At 43.2% G+C, this 25,000-nt stretch overlaps 2 protein-coding genes and 1 long non-coding RNA gene across 4 annotated transcripts; all 3 read left to right on the top strand.

Annotated features, from left to right (window-relative positions):
* The first annotated feature begins 1,689 nt into the window (after positions 1 to 1,689).
* On the top strand, positions 1,690 to 14,960 carry LOC121307737 (histone-lysine N-methyltransferase SETD1B-like). Its single transcript, XM_041240002.1, has 12 exons — positions 1,690 to 2,432; positions 4,529 to 4,708; positions 5,139 to 5,232; positions 5,585 to 5,799; positions 6,066 to 6,165; positions 6,564 to 7,025; positions 7,295 to 8,671; positions 8,965 to 9,131; positions 9,862 to 9,993; positions 10,255 to 10,374; positions 10,908 to 11,045; positions 11,404 to 14,960. Exons 1-12 carry the CDS (start codon positions 1,710 to 1,712, stop codon positions 11,575 to 11,577), a joined length of 3,882 nt encoding a protein of 1,293 aa, XP_041095936.1. The 5' UTR covers positions 1,690 to 1,709; the 3' UTR covers positions 11,578 to 14,960.
* An 897-nt stretch (positions 14,961 to 15,857) lies between these two features.
* Positions 15,858 to 18,199, top strand: LOC121307688 (26S proteasome non-ATPase regulatory subunit 9-like). Its single transcript, XM_041239927.1, has 6 exons — positions 15,858 to 16,019; positions 16,315 to 16,417; positions 16,666 to 16,859; positions 17,021 to 17,122; positions 17,364 to 17,452; positions 17,839 to 18,199. Exons 1-6 carry the CDS (start codon positions 15,900 to 15,902, stop codon positions 17,864 to 17,866), a joined length of 636 nt encoding a protein of 211 aa, XP_041095861.1. The 5' UTR covers positions 15,858 to 15,899; the 3' UTR covers positions 17,867 to 18,199.
* Positions 18,200 to 20,213: 2,014 nt separating this feature from the next.
* Positions 20,214 to 24,549, top strand: LOC121307777. 2 transcript variants are annotated; one of them, XR_005948390.1, is made up of 4 exons: positions 20,214 to 20,741; positions 21,074 to 21,214; positions 21,958 to 22,872; positions 23,841 to 24,549. It is a non-coding gene; the product is annotated as an uncharacterized LOC121307777 (long non-coding RNA). The 2 variants fall into 2 exon arrangements; XR_005948389.1 differs by lacking the exon at positions 23,841 to 24,549 and having other exon boundaries at positions 21,958 to 23,071.
* The last annotated feature ends 451 nt before the right edge of the window (positions 24,550 to 25,000 follow it).

Here is a 25,000-nt window from a genome sequence, read left to right as displayed (position 1 = left end):
GCAATGTTACGTTTAGTTTTTCTGGATAGCGCATAGTGATCTTGTTCTACAAACAGTGGCATGTTTGTGTTGGACTGATCCTCCTGTTCAAGGTTAAGCAATCAACGTTTTTTTTTTTTTTTTTTTTTTTTTTTTAAACTTCTGTATAGCCCTCTAACAGACAAGTGCAAGCTTAACAACGGTTAAAATCCTGTATCTGTCTGGCAATTCGCACTGCGCTTGGCAGGTAGATACACCTGCACTGCCTGGGCATAAAGTGCAGTTCTCATTGTTTCATCTTGCTTTAGAAAGTCACAAAACAGATTTCTGCTTCCTTGCTATTAGCTAGACAAGTGAGCTTACAAACACCTTGGCTTAAAAATAAATAAATTAAACCGGCTTAAACTGAGAAAAATGACAGTAGTAACATTTTGATGTGTGATGATCAAAATGATTGAATGGCTTCATTGGGTCCATGTAAAAGAGGTGCGTTTGTAGCCTGTGACTGACTGATTATTTGAACGGTGAATAACGAGTGACCTTTTTGTTATTATAATGCAGTTCCAGTAGGTAGAGGGAACCAGCTGACTGACACAGAGAAGTGAAAGTGGTACCCAAAAAAACAGGAAATGGCTCCAGATCTGGGTTAGAAGTTGAATTCGCTAAAAGGAACTGCATGTTTTTGGAATGAAAAATCGACTGTAGCCTATAATTTAGTGTTTCACACAAGCATCCTACAAAAGAAATGGACTATACATCCTGTTTAGCAGGTTTGTTTAGTACTGTGGCTGTTGATGCTGATGTATACCCTTGATCTCTTCAATTAATCTGCATTTAATCAGTTAGTGAAATACAGTCTGTTATATTAAAAACCCTCCTAGATTGACATAAGGTAGGCATGTTAAAAACCTGAATGTAAAGACTCTTGAAGTATGCAGACCAGAATTCTAGACCACAACAAAGGGACATCTCTGCAACTACACCACTAATCACTAAAGGACTTGTGACTCTCTTGATCAACAGAGCCAAGCTCTATGGAGTTTACTGCACTCTCACCTTTCGGTTTGGGTTCAAGCAGATGTGTGGCTGCCACAAGCATGCCGATGCAAAGCCTAACCCTTCGTTCTAATAGCATGTTGTTCTGTCGACTGCTTTCACTGATGCTGTGCTGGTTAAGAAGGTGAGGACATGTGTGTGCTGGAGCGCCAGAACAGCTTCAGTCGTTATTAATGGAGGGCAGAGCAGTGGACTGTGAATTTCCTGCCAGGCTGACTTTAAAGGATGGTTCAAACACGCAGTGTGATTCAGAATTGGTAGCAGGCTTTTATTTTTTGTGTTAATTGCAGTTAATAAATTTCTTGATCATGTCCTTCAAATAATTTCATAGTAATCATAGCAGTAATGTGATTTTAGTAATTTGTGGACGAAGCCTTTTTATGGTTTTCTGTTCAACGGCTTATGAAAAAGATTTCTGTTCACATCTCCATATAATAAATGGCTTGTTGTGACATGAGAGAAAACTGCGATTTCAGATCCCGTGGAGAAAGTTGGTCTCAAAAGGGCCCCGTCTGGTTAGAATATCTGCCAGTGCATAGCGGTGTGAGAAGACAATGATGTCAAAATCAGTGTGTCTTGATTTTAGAAGTTATTATCCTAACTAACTTGGTGGGATTTTGTTTTTCCTCTTTCTCTCTCCTTTTCAACAGGATCACCACTCTTCCGGAGAAGACATGGAGATATCAGAAGACGAGATGCCTGGCACGCCCAACTCGAGTGGAGACAAATCCATCGTGGTCAACTCTTCAGTTTCCATCGCCATTCCTCACCCAGGATTCCCCCCGCTCCCCCCTCAGGGGGGATTCCCGCTGCCTCCTCCCCCTCTGCCTCCCCCTCCGACCCACCCGGCCGTCACTGTGCCCCCGCCTCCCCTGCCTGCTCCTCCGGGGGCACCCCTCCACCCCATGCTTCACCCCCTGCACCCCTTCGCTCCCAGCATGGTACCCATGATGCAGATGGACTTGGCGAATTGCTTGGGGCACCCATGGGGCGGCATGTCGATGTCCTTCCAGATGCAGACCCAGATGCTGAGCCGCATGATGCAGGGCCAGCGGGCGTACCCTTACCCTCCCTTCATGGGCGGAGGGGGCATGCAGTTCACCAGCCTCCCCCCGTACCAGCCCTTCTCCATGGGAGCAGCTGCAGCAGCAGGGGTGACCAACATGGCCCACGGGCAGCCCTGGCCCCCCCTGCCTAAATTCAACCCCTCGGTGCCCCCACCCGGGTATGAGCCCAAGAAGGAGGACCCTCACAAGGCTACGGTGGACGGGGTGCTGCTGGTCATCGTCAAGGAGCTAAAGGCCATCATGAAGAGGGACCTGAACCGGAAGATGGTGGAAGTGGTGGCATTCAGGGCCTTTGACGAGTGGTGGGAGAAGAAAGAGCGCTCGGCCAAGGTGGGTTTATAGAGCCTGCAGCTACCCACAGGGCAGTGGCTTCAGTCCCGCTCCCACGACATGCTGCACAGTTTGTATCTGTGTTCGTAGTTTCAATGTTAACTGAGGATCAGCAGCAAGGGATGAGCCTTGGGACTATGTGTGTCCTATATAGGAATTTTTTTATGCAGATGGAATTGGAATTTGTGTTATTTTGGGGGCGGTGGTGTTATCTAATTTAGTTTGTTTGTGTGCTCAGTTTCGCCTGGGCTTGCTTTCCAGATAGCTGTGCCCAACCCTGGTCCTCTGGATTACTATTCTTTATTTTTGCTATAGACTCTTTGGAAAGCAATCCCCAATGGAGTGCTGTGGAAGGTATCTTGAGCTCTGTACCATTACTGTAATGTCTATGAAGCAAGCCCATTTAAAATTAAAACTCAGGAAGGTAATCAAACTAGTTTATTCCCCACTCAAAGTGCGTTATCCCACCAGAAGAGCTACAGGTAGGTTACCTTCTTTGGGAAGTTGACAATGATTTCTGTACACATTCAAGAGTTTTTGCACACGCAATTCAAAATTGTATTTGGAATACTGTGAATTTGTTCCGTGTAAACCGATAACAGAGCTCTTTCTAATAGTAAACCGGTAGTATTCAGAACGTTCACTTCCTTTGAGCGCTCGTATTTGGAATAGTTTCGTAATAACATGTCTATAAAAACGCTGCTGGTCTCCCTCAAGATGAAAAAAGTGAAAAAAGTAAGCTATGTATTTATTTGTATTTAATATTTTATTTCTATTTACTATTCACTTTTTATATTGTTGATCATGTATTTTGACGGAGGTATTAATATTCATGCTCTCCCTAGCATATTCCTGGGTTTTCACTTTCAAGTTAAGTCAAGTCCCAGCGGATAGAAGTGTCTTGCAGATGATATCAAGGCAAGCTGCAGTGTATGTCGAGTGTCTCTGCAGGTCTCAGTGCAGTAATGTGCCAGGCAGCAGGTTTAGCTGCTGTTTACAGGGAGGCAGTTGGAGTGAAATGTTACGCTTGTGTAGTGGTAACAGTGGGAGCAGCACTAGCAGAGACCTGACAGTCTGTGGTAGACGAGGCGCATTCAAAAAATGAAGAAAATTTGATCTCCGGATCCCAGCATTTGAAACCGTTCTGAGATAAGGAAGTCAGTTTGTTCCTCTCTTGCCTCGGTGATCCACTGTAAGAAACACTCTGGAGGTTTATGTTCTGTTTTAAGAATTTTGAACTCCTCAGTGTTCCATCTCTAGCTTGTTTGTGTGTGTTGTGTTGTCACGGCAATGCTCTTTTGATTTACCAGTGCTTAAACCATGCTGTTTGAGTAGAATAATAAAGACCAGGTGAAAGAGAGCAAAACTGATTATCTCATCACAGAGCTGTGCAACAGTTAGTCCAGAGATGTTATAGAATTAGTGGGGTTTTATTTGTAGAATTTCCAACATTTGTGACTAATTTCTGTTTTAGATTTTTTTTCTGAATGTTCAATGAATGTATTCCATGGGTAGAATTTTGATTTGGTTGCTTAGACACCACAGAATGTTTTGCATGTATAATACTGGCTGGCCATTTAGGTTTTTTTTGTTGATTTAAATACAGTGACTTTTGACATGGCTGTCTGTTAGTAACCCCATTCTGCCTTATGGACACGGAGCAAAATGTAGGTGGTCATTTTATTTGTAGTGTCGAATTTCATCCATTATTATCTACAGCTGTCTGTTTTCAGGTCATTATTTGCATCTTAATTATACAAGGGAACCTCATTAATAGTGCATTACCTGTGCAGTCTCATGTACAGCAAAACTGTGCTGCTTCTGCATTTAAAAACATGGAGCAATTTAAAGCAGTGGGATAGCAGTTTGTAAGCAGACGTTCTTGTGACATTGCCAGACGCTGAATACAGGGATGAGGCTGTTGTATACAGAGTCGGTCAGAACAGCTCTGTTCACATTTATTCAAAGCCTAGGTGTGTGGAAGACTAACACAGCAGTAAAGTACACAGGAATGTGTAAGCAGAGTCCTGTGTCTTTACGCATGTGTGCCGCGTGTCTAAACACGTGTTTGATGCGTGTTGCTCCCTTGCCCCCAGGCCTCTCTGACCCCAGTGAAGTCGGGCGAGGTGAAGGAGGAGGACAAGGAGAAGATGAAGCCCAGGGAGCCCGTCACATCCAGCCTGCTGGAGAAGTGGAACAAGGTGGAGGGGCTTGGGTACGAGGGCATCGGGCTGGGCATCGGCCTGCGCGGGGCCATCCGCCTGCCCTCCTTCAAGGTACAGTACAAACACTTTGTAATACTGTGAACAGTATCAATAGACACTTAATGCAAGATGCTTCCCTAAGTAAGGCTGTTTGTAAATTGTACCACGGAAGTGATCTGATTGAGTAATCTCCTGCTGCATACCCCTGCCTTGGACTCTCATGCTCGTGTGACGGCTGTGCAATACAGGATTGTGTAACGCTACCACAGAAGTTACATCTTGAATTGTCTTGCCTACAGAATGAAGATTGCCTTTGGAGGTGCTTGCTGGATCGATAGGTAGAGATAGAGAACTAATACAAAATCTATTCTTAAGCTGTTATGTAAACCCTATGTTAAATGTTTCCAGTCCCATTCGGATACTGATACTAAGGACCCCTTTCTGTTCCAGTTGGAGATGTGAGGTCATCTTGGTTCATAGCTGCTCTCGGTATTTGTTTCAGGTGAAGAGAAAAGAGCCTCCAGACCCCGCCTCCACCGGAGATCCCAAACGAGTCCGCCCCTCCACTCCGGGAGACGACGAGCTGGAAGATGAAGGTCAGGGTCCAGCCGTAGCATCTCAATTGAGACGAGTCTGTCTGCACACTACACCTCTCGGGCTGCTTTCCCCCTGCACTTTTAGGCACCCCCAGATTCCGATCTGAACTAATCTATATATATATATATTTTTTAAATCCATCCTTGCTGTACTGCTTTTACAGTTTTGGAAGTGATGCTGGGATTGTATGTGTTTGCAGTCTACGGGTAAAGCAGTGACCTAGTCTTTTCAAATGATATTGAAGAATTAGTTTGTGATGTGTGAATTCGGCATGGCTTGTTCAATGCCCCGTGCTCAGAAGGATCTGACTGCCGTGGAGACTCACTGTCCTCTCTCCATTGTGTCCCCCAGAGTCGGAGCGGGACAGGGACGCGGCTGACCTGGCCTCAGACGTGTCCAAAAAGGACGTGGACGTGGTGGCAGTTAGGCGGCGGCACGGGAGACCGCTGGAGCTGGACAGCGAAGGGGAGGAGGAAGAGGAGACTTCCGGGAAAGAGGAGGAATCGTCTTCAGAAAAGGAAGAGCAAGATGACAACGAGGCTTCTGAGAAGTTGTCATCGGACAAGGTGAGGATTGGCTTTCACAATGCTCTGAATGAGAGGCTAGTGCTAGCATAGTGTTAGTCTTTCTTATAACAGGAGTTAGGAAAGGAAAACCCTACGAGCGGTGAAGACGACTTCACTTTGTCCCTCTGTACCTCTGAGCTGTTCTGCTAACAATGCTAACAGCATCCTATAGACATGAACAGCTAATGTAGTTAATAAAGTAGTTGTGCATGTGGAGAGGTGATAGAAACCAGGTAACAGAATCTGAATGTGTGGATGCTTTACAGGAGGAGGAAGAGGAGGAGAGTGATGAAGATGACGAAGACGAGGAGGATGAAGATGATGACGCTGAAGTCAGAGAAATAGAACCAGACTCTGCGGATGAAGGTGAGATTTTCTGGTCTCGGGACACACACAAGGCCAGCTTCCACACGGTCGAGCCTTATGATTAAGTACTTAGATGCATAAATAAATATAGCCTAGAATTATATACATATTCACACAGAAGGTGTTCACATTTAGAAGTCTAATGTATTTGTAAGGACGATCTTGATTAAAATCCAGTAACAAACCACACTACTGAATCCATAGAGTAATTCGGTGAAACAGTCAATGACTTGTTGAGTAGAAGACCATTATACAAATGATTACTTTTCCAAGTTTTTCATTTGTTTAGTGTTGAGGAGGTTCTCTCTCTCTCTATATATATATATATATATATATATATATATATATATATATATATATATATATATATATATATATATATTTATTTTTCACAACAGAAGTGGAAAGTATCTTCTCCTCTAAAGCTGGACTCGAGTCATCATCGGAAAGTGAAGATTCCTCTGAATATGCAAGCAGCTCAGAGGAGGAGGAGGAAGATGAGGAGGTGGAGGAGGAGGAGGAAGAGGAAGAGGAAGAGGAGGAGGCGCTCCTCGTGTCAGAGTCAGAGGAAGAAGTGGAGCTGGAGGAGCAGGCTGACCTCAAGCCGGCCACTCCCACCGCTGCAGAGCCCCCCGCAGAGGAGGATATTGATGTGGAGGTCCTGGGTGGAGAGGCCAGGTCAGAGGAGCCGGCAGCGCACTCCATTGGGGAGGAATCGAAGGGAGAGACCCGGCGAAAAGACAGAGTGGAGGAGGACGAGTTAAAGACACGGCAACGGGAAGCAGAATCCATAGAGGACGAAACGGCAGCCAGTGAACCAGAGCCCAATCAGAGGCCTCCGTCCCCCAAAGGACTTCTGGGTACGCAAGCAGTTCCACTGGTTTATTGACCTGGAAAGAGGGCTTTGCTGTACCAAGTCTGGTGTACATTAGTATTTAATTATATGCTTAAGCAAATGTATACAGTTGACTGCAGTAATAGTGAAACATTCTGATGGAAAGGTCTGCAGCACTGGGTTTCATATCTTAACTGGTAGTTTTTATTATTTATTACTCAGTCGCTGAATTTATGAATACCGTTTTTTAAAGAAATTTAAGATATTTCTTCATTGTTTGCTTTTGTTTCGCAGAGGAGCCTGACCTCGACATCGAGATGGAGCCTGCAGTTTTGGAGGCTTCGAGGGCCGAGCCCCCTGAGGACCTTGGGAATCTGAGGCCCCCGACTCCCACGGGGTCCCTAGGCGACAGCGACCTGGACGTGCGGCTCAAGAGCAAGTTCTCCTCCCCCTCCGTGGAGGAGGAGGATGGGCTCCCCAGGACCCCCGGCCGGGAGATCTGTACACATTCCGACCCTGAGGTCCCTGTACCCAAGACTCTGCCTTCCTCCTTCGCTCCTGCCCTCCCTCCCACCCCGGGCAAAGAGATCCCCTCCCTTCCTCCCGAGCTTGCTGCCATCGGCAAGCTTCTGGTCGAGGAGGACCTTCCGAGAACGCCGGGCCGGGAGTTTGTGGGCAAAGCCGCCATGGGTCTGGGAAAATCCCAGAGCACGGAGATGATCCCGGCCACACCGGGCAGCGACGCACCCCTGACTGGAAACAGCCTGACTCTGAGCTCTCCCCACATCCCCGGCAGCCCCTTCTCCTACCCCTCGCAGTCCCCGGGCGCTAGCAGTGGGATCCCCCGAACTCCAGGGAGGGATTTCACCTTCACCCCAACTTTCCCCGACCCCGCCACTATGGCGGCCGCTGTAGCCTCTGGCCTCCCCATTCACAGGAAAGCTTCCTTCGACAGCTTGGAGGAGAGAACGTTGTTCAAGGAGCCGTCCAGCATGTCTCCGCTGATCAACCTCAACTGCACGATCCCCCTGGTCCCGATCACCGTCCCCAAGGACTTTGGGCTGCTCCCATCTAGCCCTCCTGCTTCGGAGCTAACGCCCAGCTCAACCAGCGTGCCAAATGAGGCAACCCCTCCTGTAGCAATCCCTCCCAAGAGGAAACCAGGGAGGCCAAAAACGAAAAAGGTTTCTTCCCCGCCCTTTCTGTCTCCGGATACCACAAAGGTAGAATACGCGGGAGGCGAGCTGAAGGTTAAGGACTCCTTTGTAGGGGATCCCTCGACAATCGCCCTGGACTTCAGGGAAGAGCTGGGGAAGGCAGAAGTTGTGGACAGGGTCCCTTTCCAGGAGCTGGAGAACAGGCTGGCAGAGGAGGAGGATCTGGAGGAGGAGGAGGAGCTGGTACAGAAGCCTCGCAGGCAGCTGACCCGGCGACACCGGAGGAAACAGGAGGAGCTGCTGCTGCTGGCTCTGCGCAGCCCGGACTTCTCCCCCCCCAGGCCCTTGTTCCGGCTGCGCTCCGACTTTGAGGAGATGACCATCCTGTACGACATCTGGAACGACGGCATCGATGAGGAGGACGTGCGGCACCTGCACATTACCTATGACAAGATGCTGCAGCAGGACAATGGCATGGACTGGCTCAACGACACCCTCTGGGTGCACCATCCTCATATCCTTTCAGCGTGACCGACGATAGAGAGCACACAGAACAGACTGATTGCAGTTTCCCTGGTAGACATAGCAAATAGTAAAACAGTCATTTTACATTGACACTTTTTTTTATCGCAAAAGTATGATGTACAGTAGCTGGATGTTAGAATGCAGTGATAGTGATAATAATAATTAGTTTGGTTTAGCTGCCAGTGAACTGTTTTTTTGAGGTGTACTTGTTTTGCTTGACTGGGGTTTTCGTTTATGATTTAATGTGTGCAGTGTCCATGTTTTTCCTTGACTCCTGTGCACCTACCAGAATTCCCAGTGTGAAGAAGAAGAAGCGGGATGACGGGATGCGGGATCACGTGACAGGGTGCGCCCGCAGCGAGGGCTACTACAAAATCGACAAGAAGGATAAAATCAAATACCTCATCAGCAGCCGTCCTGTCACAGAGGAGACTCCTGAGGATACGCAAGTAAGGGCCGCGGGGGATTTCAATTGCCCTTCGGAATCGTACAGCTGAAATCGGTTGTGTTTCGCTCTCAAACTGTGAACAGTTTTGTTTTTTGAGCAATAGCAGGTGTCGGGGATTTGAGTTGATTGGCTGGAGGCTACCAGATGGGCTTTTGTGTGTGTCCCAAACTGGCATTGCCCTGTGACTAGGAGAGTAAGGCTTACTGGTCGCTGCTGTTTACCGGGAATTCAGCTTTGTACCAGATTAAAAGCTTTGTAAATATACCCCATTGTGTTTAATATTGTGTTAGTGCCAGTACACTTTATCAGGACCAGTCTACCCAATTGGACTGGGCAGTGCTGTGGGGTGGAGCGTGATCTGCTGGGGTACTCCCATTCCCTTTGAATCAGTCCCAATACATCACTGATCCAAATTACATCTGGTAGTGTTCTGTTAAAATTAGCTTCTCACAGTGGCATTACTTCAGTTGAAGAATGCGGTTAATCAATTACACTGGCTTCAAATGAAAGCAGCTGAACAATCACAACAATTATTATGCCTCCTAAAATATCGATTCCAATTGCCTTCGAAGGAATTGGAACCGGGGATTGATTTTAAAAAGGAATCGGAATTCGAATTGAAAAACCCCAACCCTGGTCCCATGCCTGCGCTGGAAAGGCAAACGAATGCTGTAGTTTACTTGGGCCGTGCTGCGGATCACTTTACACTTTTGGTTGTTTGTTTTCCGCAGGGGATGAGTATCCCAGCGCAGCCTCACGCCTCGACCCGGTCCGGCTCGGAGAGACGATCAGAGCAGCGGCGCCTCCTGTCCTCCTTCACGGGCAGCTGTGACAGTGACCTGCTCAAGTTCAACCAGCTCAAGGTGCGCCAGACCCTATTATTATTATTATTATTATTATTATTATTATTATTATTATAGTTAATTGAACCTGCCAAGAGGCAATTCATTGATTTAGGACCTGCTTGGAATAAAGATCAGGACTGGAATGGATCTCAAGGGACAGAGTTGAGTACCACTGATCTGGGGGCGTTGTGCTTTTATTAGTTTTGTGCCGATTTAATTAAAGTCTTGCTCCAATGAAAACAGGGTCATGATTATGTATTTGTTTTTATTTCCTGACAGTTCCGTAAGAAGAAGATCAGATTCTGCAAAAGCCACATCCACGACTGGGGTCTGTTTGCCATGGAGCCCATAGCCGCAGATGAGATGGTGATTGAGTATGTGGGCCAGAACATCAGACAGGTAGGTGGCAGGGTTTGGTGCAGCCAACACCAGCCTCTGACGCGTCTACTGACCCCTTGTGGGAGCCAAGTGAATAGTATTTTAATAATAATTTTGATTTGAATAGCTGGTATAAGGCAGATTTTTATTTTTATATAGTGATTCAAACTACAAGCAGGAAGTCATCCTTAATCATCTTGTACAACCTACTTTTTAGTGTTAAAATTGCATTGGATTGAAAAGCATTTGGCTTTGGTGCAAAAAAAAAAAAACCAAAAACGGTTGAGGCTGTGATTAATATTTCTCAACGTTGAACCAAAATGTAAAATAAAATGTCATTTTAAAATACAGATTTAACAAACTGCGCAAAAGCAGAGATGGTGAACACAGCGCGGTAGGTTGTAACTGCTCCAGTTGCTGTATCACTGCACCAGCATTGCAGGGCACAACACCCTGGAATCTCGGGCACAGCCTTGAGGACGGCTGGTTTACACACGCCCTCCTGGCGAGGGATTTCCCCGGCGATGTGATGTCGTGGGCTCTGTCTCCTGCAGGTGATCGCAGACATGCGGGAGAAGCGCTACGAGGACGAGGGCATCGGGAGCAGCTACATGTTCCGAGTGGATCACGACACCATCATCGATGCTACCAAGTGTGGCAACTTCGCCAGGTTCATCAACCACAGCTGCAACGTGAGTACCATGCCTCCCGGAGACCGTTCCCGGCACTCTCCCCACTCTGCCTTGCTCGACAGCTGCGAGGCACAGCCCTGTGCAACTCGATAGCCTTGTGAGCCCAATGCGGTTTGTATTCAGCGTCTGTTCTGGGTGGGGTTTGCCAGGTCCTTCCATGCGTTTGGTTGACCTTTCCCCATCTTGTCTTGTGCAATCAGCAGCAGTTCAGGAATTGTTCCGGGAGAAGCTTGAGGTGCTGCAGCCCCATCTAGTGGGTGTACAGTGTAAAACATGGGGCTGCAGCTTGTGTGATGGTGGTAATGACAGCAACATCACCTAATGCTGTTTTTTTTTTTTTTTTTTTTTTTTCTTACAGCCCAACTGCTACGCCAAGGTCATCACAGTGGAGTCCCAGAAGAAGATTGTCATTTACTCCCGGCAGCAGATCAGCGTGAACGAGGAGATCACGTATGATTACAAGTTCCCTATCGAAGACGTCAAGATCCCGTGTCTGTGCGGAGCGGAGAACTGCAGGGGGACCCTGAATTAGAGAGGGGGTGCTGCACCCTCGCCTCTCCCCTCTCCGCTCTCCATCTCCAAGCGCTTTCACACCATGCAGCCGAGGTTGCACTATGCCAAAAAGAAGCAAGAATCCACTATAATAAAAACGAGATTAAACCCCCAACGTATGGCACTTCTGGGGCATGTCGACAAGCGGGTGCACACGCAGGGGAGTCCAGACTCTGGCGTTGTTGTTGTTTACAATTTCAGGTGCTCTTTCTTGTGCCACTTTCCACCCCGGGCTATCAGCAGAACAACACTGGTTTCCCTCCCCACCTGCTCCCAGTCCCCAGGAAGCCTTCACGCTCAGTCATGCAGGGGCACGGTGCCCACGCTGTACCTTCCACCTAGGAGTGCTGCTGCCTTTTCCTTTCACAGTGTTTTTTGTACAGTGAGAATAATGTGAAACAGTAGTGGTGAAGTTGACTGAATGATGTATTTTTAGGTTTTCATTTTGGGTGTTTGGCCTTGAAGTTGCACAGAATCTGAAGACGTCACTGTGGGTAGTTTTTGATTGTTTGTTTTTGCAGAGTGCATTGCCAGATTTTCAAAAAGGTCTTTTGCATTCTTTTGGCACTTCTTAGCTGGCTTATACTTTATAAATCCAGTCCTTTTAGAGCTGTGCAGTGCGTATGTGTCAAATATAAAACATAAGCATGCCTCATGAAACCGGTAATTCTATTCTTTACCGTTAGAAAAAAACACTTTGTACACAGAAGCATTATTTATTTATTTCATCCCACTCGCTCCTCTTTTTAAAATCACATAGTTCAGAGAAGGTTGTATAAGTTAAAAGCATCTTCTGCCCTCTACAGGTGGCTCTCTGTTATTTCAGCAGAGTTTCTGTACCAGACACTGTACAGACTTCTGTAAGTGAAACTGCATGATCTTCATATGCTGTGAATCTTGTCCTCATTAAAGCGACCTACAGTGGTTGAAAGGACAAAGGTTTAATACACGCAGAAGCTAGCAGCTTGCGTCAGGCTGAGAACTTGCACTTTTAACACATTCAAATATATAGAATCTTACCTGACTCTTAACTTCCGGGGCCCTTTGACAATTTCTCTTAACGTTTGTCTCCCACTTTCCCTGCTGTTGCATTCTCATTTATTCACCGTGTCATTTTACTGCAGATGTGCTGTGCAGCATCCTAAAAACGTACATTAATCTTTTCAGAGAATTAAAATCTGCTCAGGATTCTCAATAGGCAGCCGATGGCTTCTATGAAAACCATTAGCTCAACAAATATGAAACTTTCAGGGCCAAACACGGCCTTTCAGTCCTGAAGAGATTTTTTTTTTTTTTTCCTGTTTACCCAGTAGAGCAGTAAGCACAGGTCACAGTGAATGCAGCTGTTTGTGTAAAGCGACAGGTGTTTTTATGTGCAATATTCACTATTCTAAGTCAATAATCACTACAGATAAACTCAGCAGTCACTAAACTATCCTCTCTGAATTTACTGGAATGTATTATTCAGGGTAACCAGGGGTCCTACTTGATCTGCAGGGTTGGTTAGGAAACTAAAGAAAAAGCGCTCCTGCGTTAAAGAAAATCCTGCTGCAGTCTTTGCTCCTTTATTAATGACACGATTTATTCCTAACTTCGTTTTCTGTTTCTCCTACAAAATTATCCATTGGTACTTTCGTATGTGTAATGCATGAGTGAGTCCCGCCCACAATGCCCTAGTGAGCTGGTAAGGGTATGAATGAATGCCTTATACAGGTGATCAACATGATTTATTACAAAGGAACTTGAAATGAATACGGCAATTCAGTCCACATGAATTAACAGGGCTGAGTTTAAAATGAATGGCTTCAGAACTCTGAGAAAGTGCACGAAAGATATCCAGGTGTCATTCCTGTGCTGTTCAGCTGGAATTCATTATAACTTTGCAGCCATTATTTTAATGCATTACCTTTCTATCCTTTATGGCAACTGTTGCTGTAGAGCGGAGCACAGAACAATGTCAGACTTCTGCCATTCTCCATATTCTTTCAGTTACAAGCACAGAAATACCTCCCAGCCATGACCAGGCGATGCTTCAGGTCTACAGCGGTAGCATTCTTTGTATAGTCAAGTGCTTTTTGTTTGTCTTCAATTATAGCAGCATTTCTTTCTCACCTTTCTTTATACAATGAGTATAACATGAATCTGTATTTGTACATAAGCTAGCTGTAGTTTATTCTTTTATTCTGTTTTGCGAATGCACAATGGGTTAGCATGTAACTTGGCTGCAGTGTTTGCCAGTAGCTTGCATGTCTCCTAGTACTCAATCAGAACCTCAAAACAGGTCATTCATCACGCCTTGACCTTCCGAGGACCGCCCTGCGTCTTCGACCGAACCGCACAACTTGAGGGGGGTGGGGGTGGGAAGGCTTTTAAAAATGTTTATAAGGGTTTACAGGGTGGGCTTTTATTTTCTATCTACCAGAAGAAAGTTTTTGTTCATTTTTTTTTTTTTTTTAGATAAAAGCATTTGATTTGATATTTTTTCAGGGAGCATTTCCAACACATACATGTAGAATAAAAAAGTGATAAACTGTTTTTTTTTTTTTTAAATGAAGGTGCATCTTGTATATAGACACACCCAGATCTTGTCAAAAAATTGTTTCTTGTAGAAACATGCATCTGCTTTTTCTTCTCCCTCCCTCTTCATTTCTTTGTACTTCCTTAGATTGTAAATAATTTATTAATGTGAATATTGTCATTTTTTTTTCCTGGGTTTGCTACAAAATACAGCTTGACTCTCAAAACAGGTGTATTTAAGAGGAGCTGATTGCATTATTCTCAGCTTGTGTCAAGCTTACTGTAAATTATGTAACAAAAGAAGAAAACTAAATAAAATGTGAAAATGGACTGATGAAATTTGCAGAGGAGCATTAAGAGTTCCTGAACATTGACACTAAGAGTGCCGGGGGGGGGGGGGGGGGGGGTCATGGCATATTCTGTTTATTAAAGAGGGAATCTTGTGCAGAATAATCAAAAGATCTTAAAAATGTATTTTAAGCAAAGCTAAAACTGGATTTTGTTTTTCCTAAAAATAAAATTAAAATAACTTTGGGGTTATTCCTTCTTTAAAAGGGTCTAGGCGTCAGAATTGCAATAAAATATTTAATTGTTCGCCCCCCCCCCCCTTTCTTTGGATGTAAGATTTGTATTTTTTTTTTCTTTTTTTTAAAGAATTGAACATGGTTTTTTTTTTGTGCAGATAAAGCATAAGCTGTGTATCTTGTTTTGACGAAAGTGTTTTGTTGTGGGTGTGTCTTGCTGTATATATTTGTTCATATTTTTGTTGAATTATTTACTATGTACCATTGTATTATAGTAACTTTTATAAAGCAATGCATAAATACACTGACTTTTTCTTAACGAGAACGTGGATGATGTCGTCTGTATTTAAAAAGCACTGTGTCAAACTGGGGAGAGTTTCGCTGTTTGAACCTCCAGTTTATTTACAAGATCACCAGTTACAGTACTGTATATGGAAAGCTGTGTGGTTTAACCTAGTAGTTACAGCAAAGTACTAATGGCAGGGCAGATTTGGATCCAAATCGCAGTGCAGCCACTCTGACTGACAAAGTTACTGGTTCCAATCAGGCACTGGTTCTGTGACTCCAAGAGATCTTACACTCTCAGCCCTATGAGTGCACCTCAATCCAGACCTGAATACGCTCTGCCACGTATATCACTTTTGCTTCTGCACCATAAAACCAGTCTGTAAAACTCAATCTCTCTCCTAAACCCTACAATCTGCAATCCAATGCGAAAAAGGCCATCACACAGAAGTCAAAGATCCACTTTACATGTCTTGTTTGTATTTCTAAATGAACTCACCAGCCTCCTATATTTCCCTGGCAGTCCAGTATATCCACAGCCTTCATGCTCAGCCTACGTATTTCTGTTCTGAAGTCAGAGTTTTGGAACCTGCCTCTTGCCTCTTTTCCCTCGGACACTCTTAAACAGAAACTTGATCCTTCTTTTCACTGAATGCCACTGGCTCTTCCTTTTGCATAACTAAGAAATTATTTAAAAAATAAATAAATTGGGGCTTTCTACTTACTAACTATTAACAATAAATAAAATCATTTGATTAAGTGTCTGTGGGTAGTTTTACAGGTGGGACAGCAATAAAACTACTTTTCTCTCTGGATCACCTCCAGAATGATTTTTGTGACGAATACCTTTTAAAGAAGAGGCCGTGAAAGTCCAGCAGGTGGCGCACAACATGCGCGTTTCGTTGTGTATAGACAATAGTTTGCGTCTTCTACTGATCCGTAGTTGTAGTCCAGTTAGTTTCAAAACCCCGAGACGATGACAGAAGGAAACACAGCAACGAGGTCTGCGATAACTATTGAGGACGTTCAAAACCTGGTCAAGAAAAAAGATGAAATAGAAGAACAAATTAAAGCTTACTATGACGTTTTGGAGGATGTAAGTGGTTTGTACGGGCCTTGTTTTTGTGTCTGGCGTGCGGCATCAAGACTGTCCAGCCAGGCCAGAACATGCACCAGTGCTGCACCGTGAGAAGTGTTTTGCAGTTCTGGAAACTGAAAATGTTCTGTTCTTAATTCTGTGTAGTGCAAAACGTACCGGTATTGTGTGTGACTCGTGAACAGGGTCTAGTTAGGCTAAAAAACAACTTTATCATTTTAGATGTAGATCTGGCAGATGTCAGAATCTGAGAAAATACGGTTTCTGAACATGTGCTTGTTTTGTTTTTTAACAGGAAAAGGGTGTTGGCATGACTGGGCCATTAGTGGACGCAGAGGGCTTCCCACGAGGAGATATTGACGTCTATCAAGTCCGCAGTGCCAGACATAACGTCGCGTGTATGTACAAAGTAATATTAATACCAACTGAAAGTGTTAATAAATACTCTTAAAACCTGGCCACAGCCACTGAAGCTTGGTCAACACCACCAACACTATATACCAGCCAATATAATCTAACAAAGGTAACATAACATCATACCAGCACATTACAGTAGAAAACTGAAAACTGTTTTGCAGTTAATGGCAGTGCAATCAGTCGCCGCTAAGAGTGATGTTGTCATTTATTCTCTCACTGTATTTTTTAGGTTTGCAGAATGACCACAAGGAAATCATGCAGCAGATTGAAGAGGCGCTGTACCGGCTGCACGCCTACGAGAGAGAGAAGCGTGAGAAGGACGAGACCCAGGCTAAGGCAGAGGCGCTGGAGCAGGACCCGCCTCTCCCCCGTCCCTTCGCTAAAGTGGACGCTGTCACGCCGGGCTCCCCAGCCAGCATGTCTGTAAGGACAGGAAACTCAAATCCATCTTTGATAAAAGCTCACTGGAAATACTATTGTATGCTCGTAGTCATTCCTAATTCCCCTCCTCCCCTTTACTCAGTTTCTTTTAGTAATTGTGCATCATGCTTTGTACCCAAACTGTCTTGCTTGATCTTTCCCAGGGATTACAAGTTGGGGATGAGATTTTTGAATTCGGCACTGTGAATTCTCAGAACTTTCAGAACCTACAGAACATTGCTTCAGTGTTGCAGCACAGCGAGGGGGTAAGTTAGCACACCCTAAAAGAGTCCCGAGTAAAGGTGAAATGTAATGAATAATCTAGTGGCAGGTAGCAGCATTTCAGTTGTTGTTCTGCACAGTTTCTTGCTAGTTTAATACCATTAAAATGATTTTTATTTAATTTGCTTACAAATAGGAGCGTTGTCTGCTTTTAAACATTCTGGCGATGGCTGTATGAGTCAATTATTTGATTATTATCGAACATGTTCCCCTCCCCCCCACAAGAAACCCTTGAGTATAGCTGTGATCCGCAGTGGAAAGAAGGTACACTTGGGGCTGACCCCACAGCGATGGAGTGGAAGGGGTCTGCTTGGGTAGGTACCCCATTTTTATAATGTTTCATTTTACAGAAGGCTGCTTTGAGTATGTATTTGGAAGTGCTTTTGAAGGTAGGTTTGTGCATATAGTGGACAGTTCTGTGCAATGGCAACACTTGCTTTGTTTTTTTACATAGCCCTTGAAAGCAAAGGTCAAATTTTTCCAAACCCTTTGGAATCTGTCGTGTACTTTTGTTTTGTGTGATGTGTGACTCAAATAGTTCAAACCATCATGCTTCCTCCATTTGTGATCTGTGACAGATTCAAGCCCTTGCCTCCCCCCCCTTCTAAATGTTATCTGACACATGCTTGAAGACACAGACAAACTTAAGACCCCAAAGCTTTCACACCCCTGTAACGAATGTCCTTTTCTCTGTCCACAGCTGCAACATTCTCCCACTGCAGAGATAAATGTGTGCAAGGCATCAAAACCGCAACATCAGTAGATGCTCTTCAAAATGTAATATTTAATAAGGGAGCAGTTGGACTGGTTGAATTCAGTGGTTATGTTGAGATGTGTAAATGATTGCTTCTGTTATACCAGATGTACAGCTGTGCATTATGTCCTGCTGATGCACTCTTTAGTAAGAATGGAACCACATTGCTTTTGCCAAGAGACCTGGACAGGGCTGCTGCCTGTACAGGGACCATGTCTGTAACTAGCTGCTACATCTCAAGAGCCGAGTTCAGGATTGACTTTCATCGTGCTGTGCAAAAGATCAATAAACACTGTTTTACACATGAGCTTTGTAAATGACGTGTGGTTTGTTGTATTTGATTCAATTGCGTTTGCTGTATTTTTTTTTCTAAGGAATTGCGTAATGAGGGATATGTGTGTGTGTGTGTGTGTTCCATGTGTTTATTTCTTAATAATTTGTGGATAGTGTAGGGAATGTTCGAAAATAAAAAAAAATAAAATACCGGTACATTTTGGTACAATTCTCAATATAACGATCCATTTCCCTTTCTCCACATTGAACACCAATGGAATAGATACTGATTTTTCTTCACCCTGATGTTTAACTGCTGGCAGAACTTGTCTCCTTCATCGCTTTTATAGAGCTGTCACAATGCTACAGTACTGTTGTGGTGGTCCTATGCAGATATGCTCTATTAAGTCCCTACTCTACTTCACAAACTGCACGGAGCATCGAGCAGTGCATGCATTATAAAAATACAAATCAAATGAATGTATAACGAGCGACTTACCATGTTGAAAAGAGCAGGATCCTTCTGCCGCTTTAATTAATATGAAGCGAGAGTTCTGGTAATAAACTGACTGGAGAAGACCCGCCTGGGACTGGAATAATGCGGCGCTGTGAATGGTTTTGCATATATTATGGGATGTATCTTGGTGATCAATATTATCTTATTGGGAACAGTTTAGACCAGGTATCATGTGCCTTTCATTTTAAAAGGCTTATTTATCCATCATTTGTAAAAATCTGTACACGTATCATTAAGAACGACTGAGGTAATTCAAATATATCCTAATAGTGTACCAACTGGCATATTTACTGTTACATGATTATGACGCAATCAACCCTTAAGGATACATTCAGCAATATGTGAGAGATCAGAAGAGTTGATGCCCTCAAAAGTCTCTTCTTCACTGGGTTTGTTTTGCAATGTAAATTTGGATAAGCACGCGTAGGTAACAACACACGTTTATTTAAATCCTCATTTAAATTTTCATTAAAACCTGTGTCATTCACACTAATGTTAAAATGACGGTCCTTTTTATTGCTTCTTGAGGGGCTGTGCGTGTTAATTTCAGCTGGGAAACTGCTCTTCTCAAGCACACGGGGGACCACTCAAGGTCTGTGAAGTCTTTGTTGACACCGGGGTAGGCGTGAATAGGCATCGTCGAAAACTTTCCGCAACTGTGTTACATATTTCAACAAATCACTTAAACATAAAACACGATGTACCTTTATATTTGCGCAACTTAACCCGTGATAAAGGTAGAGCAGGTGGATCTGAATTAACTTCAGTCATGAACTAAGTTTAATCCTCGTTTATTACTTTAATTAAAAAGCATTACTGCCAATGAGAAGGTTTTTGTTTGGCGGAATCAAACCTGTTGACAATAAACCACAGAACAGTCCTCACATTGTTGTGATGTGCAGCGCCCTCTAGCGCCCGTGTGTGTTCACGTGTTTGGAGTCATGCTGGCACAGATATCCCAGCATATAACAGCAACGGAACGCTGTTTACAAACAGATCAAGACTGAAACGTTGACCAAGTCTTCAGACATGAGCAACATTCTATTTATTTATTTATTTATTTATTTATTTTTATTTAATGTTTTCAGTATTGTGCGTGGCTTGAGTAGGTGAGCATACTAATGCATGCTTGTGGATGCAGCTTCTTGGTAACACAAGGCGTTTCAGAACTGTGTCGTGCCTGTGTCTGTTTGTATACCCGCATCAGCTTCATTAATATGAGAGGCCATGCAGCACAGCACGCAGAGAACCACAACAACTCTTTTTTCCAAAAATCTAGCCAACTGTATTACAAAATGTTACAAATAAGGACTACAATTACTGTTTAGTCCAGCCTAATGAACTGGCCAGCATTCTAGATAGAATTAAAAAAAAAAATCCTTTAGTTGCGTTTTGTCTACAGTAATTAAAATCATTTTTTGCTGTTTTGATTTCATGGGATGCTTGCGTTGGATTGCTCTTGTTGATCTAAAGCAGGTCTAGCTGAGTATGAACTTAACCACACTGTGTCCTCATTTCATTTTAGATTACTGACACGATTGCAACATGTGTGATGCTTCAGAAAGCGTGGGTCTTGAGCTCCTGGCAGAGGATGTAAAGCAGGAAGCTCAAACAGAGGCTGTCTCTGAGATAGAACAGCTCAGCAAGGAGGATAAAGGAGGGAGACCAGCGTCTGCAGATCCCAGAGAACAAGAACCACACTCCAGGCAAGACAGTGGACACTTACACCATGATGAGGGTCAAAGGGCTGGTGAGAAAGTCAAGGAAGAGCTGGAGAAACGAGTAGAAGAACAAGAAGCCAGTCAAGACAAACACTAGGAAGAAGTGGACCAAGAAAGTCAAGAGGTGGGCCAGGAAGGTGAACAGACAGCCCAGGAGGGACCTGGCCCTGGGGAGTGGAGAGTCGAGTCTCAGGGAGTCTGAAGATGGAGAAGGGAAGGGAAAGCACTCGGATCCTGGAGTAGACCCACTAGAAGACGTGTTGGTTTATACTGGTTTACACGGACACTCCCACGACATTGTTTGAAGAGAAAAAGGTCTGGTCAAAGCTCACCCACTAGTAAGAACGGTTCATGTATTACCTATGGAATATAAGACCCTATTTCCAAGTTTTAAACTCGTAAGTTTGATAATCATAACACTGTTCTACAGCTAACAGTCCAGAGCAGTTTCATGAATATCAAACTATATTTTATTCATAAAAGCAGTACATGGGAAAAATCTTTTTTCTAAGTTTGCTATTTATTTGCCCAATTTACATATTCATGTCCATTGTGTCTTGTTGCTTTCCTTAAGTCAAATTTCCACCAGATAGCAGCAAACTATTCATCGAAAGGGGTGCAATGGAGCAAGCTTGCTGTTGCTTTCATTCCCCTTATGTTATTATTTTAGAACCTGGAGTGGGTGTTTGGAATCGACCAGAATCTCCCTGTGTTCAGTCTGCAAGATGAAGGCAGGGTTGTGATCCTGTATGGAAGTTCTCACACCATGGTGATGTATGACTATACCAACAACACCCAGCACATTCTCCAGGTAAGCCCTCCCCTAGAGTGGGGCACGGAAGACAGCTTATGGGAACATATGTACACTATTGCCAGAGGCTTTGCATCACCGAGAATTATAGGATTGAGACATTTAAAAAAAAAAGAATAATTATATATAATGAACATAATTTAGATCTTTTATGTAATCAAAGAAACTACAAAATGATATCTGAAAAGTCTACTGACACTAATAGCAGTACAGTATTTCATGTTAAATTTCGTAATGTCACGTTTTTTTGTTAAGTATACAGAAAACTACAAAGCGTTGTGTAATTGAGTATGTTAACATAACATTATTCTGAAGGCTTTGTTCGACTTTATGAAGTAAAATGAGTTCATTCTATAGGGCGATGCAAAATTTTTGGCCATTTTCTCTTTTGTTGTATTATTATCTTACGTGAAGTGAGTCCACTTGAGGGTCGCATTAAAACACAAGAGAACAATTCGTACCACTTATTTGATCAACCAAAGCGTCAAAGGATTTTAAATCTTTGAAAACTTGCAATGTCCATTTGTAGTTCTGCTAGTTAAAAAGTGGTGCATGCACTGGACGAGAAAGCTGGTAATGAAAATCAAGTCTGATTAAAGCCAGATTATGTGCATCACTAGTCAGATATAGACAATTATTTTTTTGTGTGTGTTTAAAAACACAGAAAACAAACACTATTGATCCACTGTTGACTTGCTGCTGTTGATTGCGTTATTACCTCCTGTGTTTGTTTTTATCTGCAGTGCCCACGAAGCTGCAGCGTGCCTCGGAGGACAAGACCTGGTCCCGTTCTATAGTCTATTGGAAGAGGGGAGAGATGGAGAGCTGTTTAGGGTAGGGGACAAATGTTGCTGGCCTTACAATCAGGAACAGTCAGCAAAGTACGCATAAAACGGTTACATTTCAGGTTCATTTCATGTTGACCGCTTTTCATTTTACATTTTTTCTTATGTCCTCTACGATATAAGCTTGTGCAGACTTGACTGCGTACCTTAAAACATTACTGGACTGCTTTGTTTGGAATAAAAATGTACTTGCTCAAAGTCCTGTTTCAGCATTTGATGTATCCTTGTGTTTTTTTTTCCTATAGTAGCTGGAAGACTATTTTTATTATTGCCAGTTGCGAACTCAAGGTATTGACACCATGGAGACCAGGCAGGTGTCAATAAAAATCCCCCTGACTGAGACTCCCTTTGTGATGCGGGCACTGGGGTTCTACCCAACCGAGCAGGAGGCAAGTCTGTATAACGAGATTCAAATAGCATCACTGTAACAAAGCACTTCAAAATGGGCAGGAACCAGGTACTTTAGAAGTGATTGTAGGTACAGTTGTATGTTTAAAGTAAAAGCATTATCTAAACGCATTTCCATTTTACAGACTATAAGGAATGAAACCTGTGTTTAAAGAGTTTGTCTTTTCAGTCCGCATTTTGAAGATATGCTCAGTGAAGTCAAATTCAGTAAATGTGTGGACTCCGGAAAGTATGTGATAGATACCGATTTAGCGAAATTGTTAAATCTGTATATAAACCACCAACCAGCTTTCGGCATTTCAACATACAAGCTGCAGCATGCATTTGAGGTTTTGGACTTGGAAAACGAGAATTGCGAGAATGCACTGAACCAAGGGGAACTACTGCAGCTGCTGCAGAGCACAGGTAAGCCAGGCAGTTCTCAAGTAAGACATTAAGAAATCTCCACAAGAATAACATCTAGTTGCACCAGTATAGAACTAGAGGAGCAGGCAGAAAGTGCTGCTTGTCGCCTATGTCACTCTTCATGGTCACAAGCCCATATCTGGTCCAGGTATAGCCAGATGACCACTGTTTGGCCAAAATGTGTTATTTTTAAGACAAAAATGACCACCTAAGATACTACAAGTTAAGGATTGAAACATTTTGAATGAAAAAGTAGTTTGACGGTGTGTGTCAATGCACACAAGCTTTAGTGTTTGATTGTAATGGGGTGTGTCTGTCTTGATCGTTCATTTGCTTTATATTAGGGGAGCATATGACAGAGGAAGAGCTGGCAGAGTATTTTTCAACACTGTTGGGTTTAAATCCCGAAGGAGGAAGATCAGAGCTGGGGAATTATGATTCAGCAGTTACAGTAAACAAGCCTATAGCTGCTGTAACTCGAGCCATTCACACACCTGCAAAGAGAATGTAAAATCAGTACAGACACATTCCTCTTAAAGGCACCACTAGCATTTCTATCACACTTTATCTGTTGGGCTGGACTCTGCATGATATACTGTAAGTATATGAATCAACTCATTCAGTCCGACAAGCCTTTTCTTTTTTTTGTATTAGTAAAGGTTTTGAACTGGCAATGGGGAGTGCCACTTCTGCAGTGTTGCAGTGGAGACAAAAACCCTGAAACTGACCAATGCTTTTGTTTGCTGCTGTTCCTGACCTTTATCTAAGAAAAAAACAAAAAAAACGTTGCATTGTGGAAGATTTATATGGCTGATATTTCACAGAGGACAGTCTGTTTCTTTATTCAAACAAACTTGTATTCTTCTTCTTCTTCTTCTTCTTCTTCTTCTTCTTCTTCTTCTTCTTCTTCTTCTTCTTCTTCTTCTTATTATTATTATTATTAATGTTCTGCTTCCTCTCTTTGACAGGTTCAGAATATTTGCTGGAGAACGCTATTCCAGAGGAAATAACAGCAGAGATGTTTACTGTTGATATTCTGGGTTTGCCTACAATTATTCTTGGGCCTGAACCTTCTGAAGAACAGCTGACAGCTCAGGAGTCAGAATTATCTTAGCTGTCAAGATCATGTCACTGTCTCCTGTAATAAACACACACGGGCAAATCCTGAGAGGGGATGTGGAGCCCCGGTTTAATTGCACTGTGTTATAATCCCTGTGGCGTAGCCCTACACTGCTTGAATACTCCATGCTATATTTTATACTACAACAATAAAAACGACTTTAATCCCTGCTCAGATCTTTCAGAAGTTTAATTTTTCTTTAAATGTGTTCTGGTTTCAGTAGAATGCAAATTGTTACCATAGGTAGGGTGGTCCAAGATCAGTGCCCATCAGCTTGTGAAACCAGCCATGTACTAATAGTGCATGTTGTGTGCATGCTTTTGTTGTTGCCGTGTTGGGCATGACCAAGTCTCCTGAAGCTTTCTTGTAGCACTGCTAATTATTGGCCCGGTGGTGAACTCTGTTATACATTTGAAGAATGATCTCAACCTCACATTTATGAAAATATATCTCAGGTATAGCCTTGTTTACTAATACAGTAATATGTGTTTTATTGACCGGGAAAGATGTCTGCTGTAAAGTACTGGCTATTTTCTTTATGAATAATGTTGTTTAATATTGAGGGCACGAGTTTACATACATTGTAAAGGATACTATTGTGTATGTGTTAGCATGATAAAATAAATAAATAAATAAATCAGCCTTAATAGTTGCATTTTATAGACTACTTTTCAAAAGCTGAATGTTTTGCATTGAACTCACAACATAAATTTTAGGTAATAGTGTTTCAAAAAATAATTATTAAATATATGCACCTTTAGAATCATTTTAAATGAATGTAGGGTAATTAGTACATTAAAACAAAAAAATTAAACTATGCATTAATAAAATTTGAATAAAACTTTACTTTATGGCTTTTATTGAAGAGTATAGCCCTTCCCTAATTGCAATTACACCTAAAAGATGTAAGAATGATATACTTCGTTTTCACATGAAGACTGAGAAACAAGACGAGTTAGAACAAATAATCTGTACAATCCTGAACTAAAACGGTTCAGGATGTTCTTT

Source organism: Polyodon spathula, chromosome 58, assembly GCF_017654505.1.
Source record: "Polyodon spathula isolate WHYD16114869_AA chromosome 58, ASM1765450v1, whole genome shotgun sequence".
NCBI classification, from domain to species: Eukaryota; Metazoa; Chordata; class Actinopteri; order Acipenseriformes; family Polyodontidae; genus Polyodon; species Polyodon spathula.
Note: the sequence above shows the minus strand (reverse complement) of the source record. Positions and strands in the feature narration are given on the sequence as shown.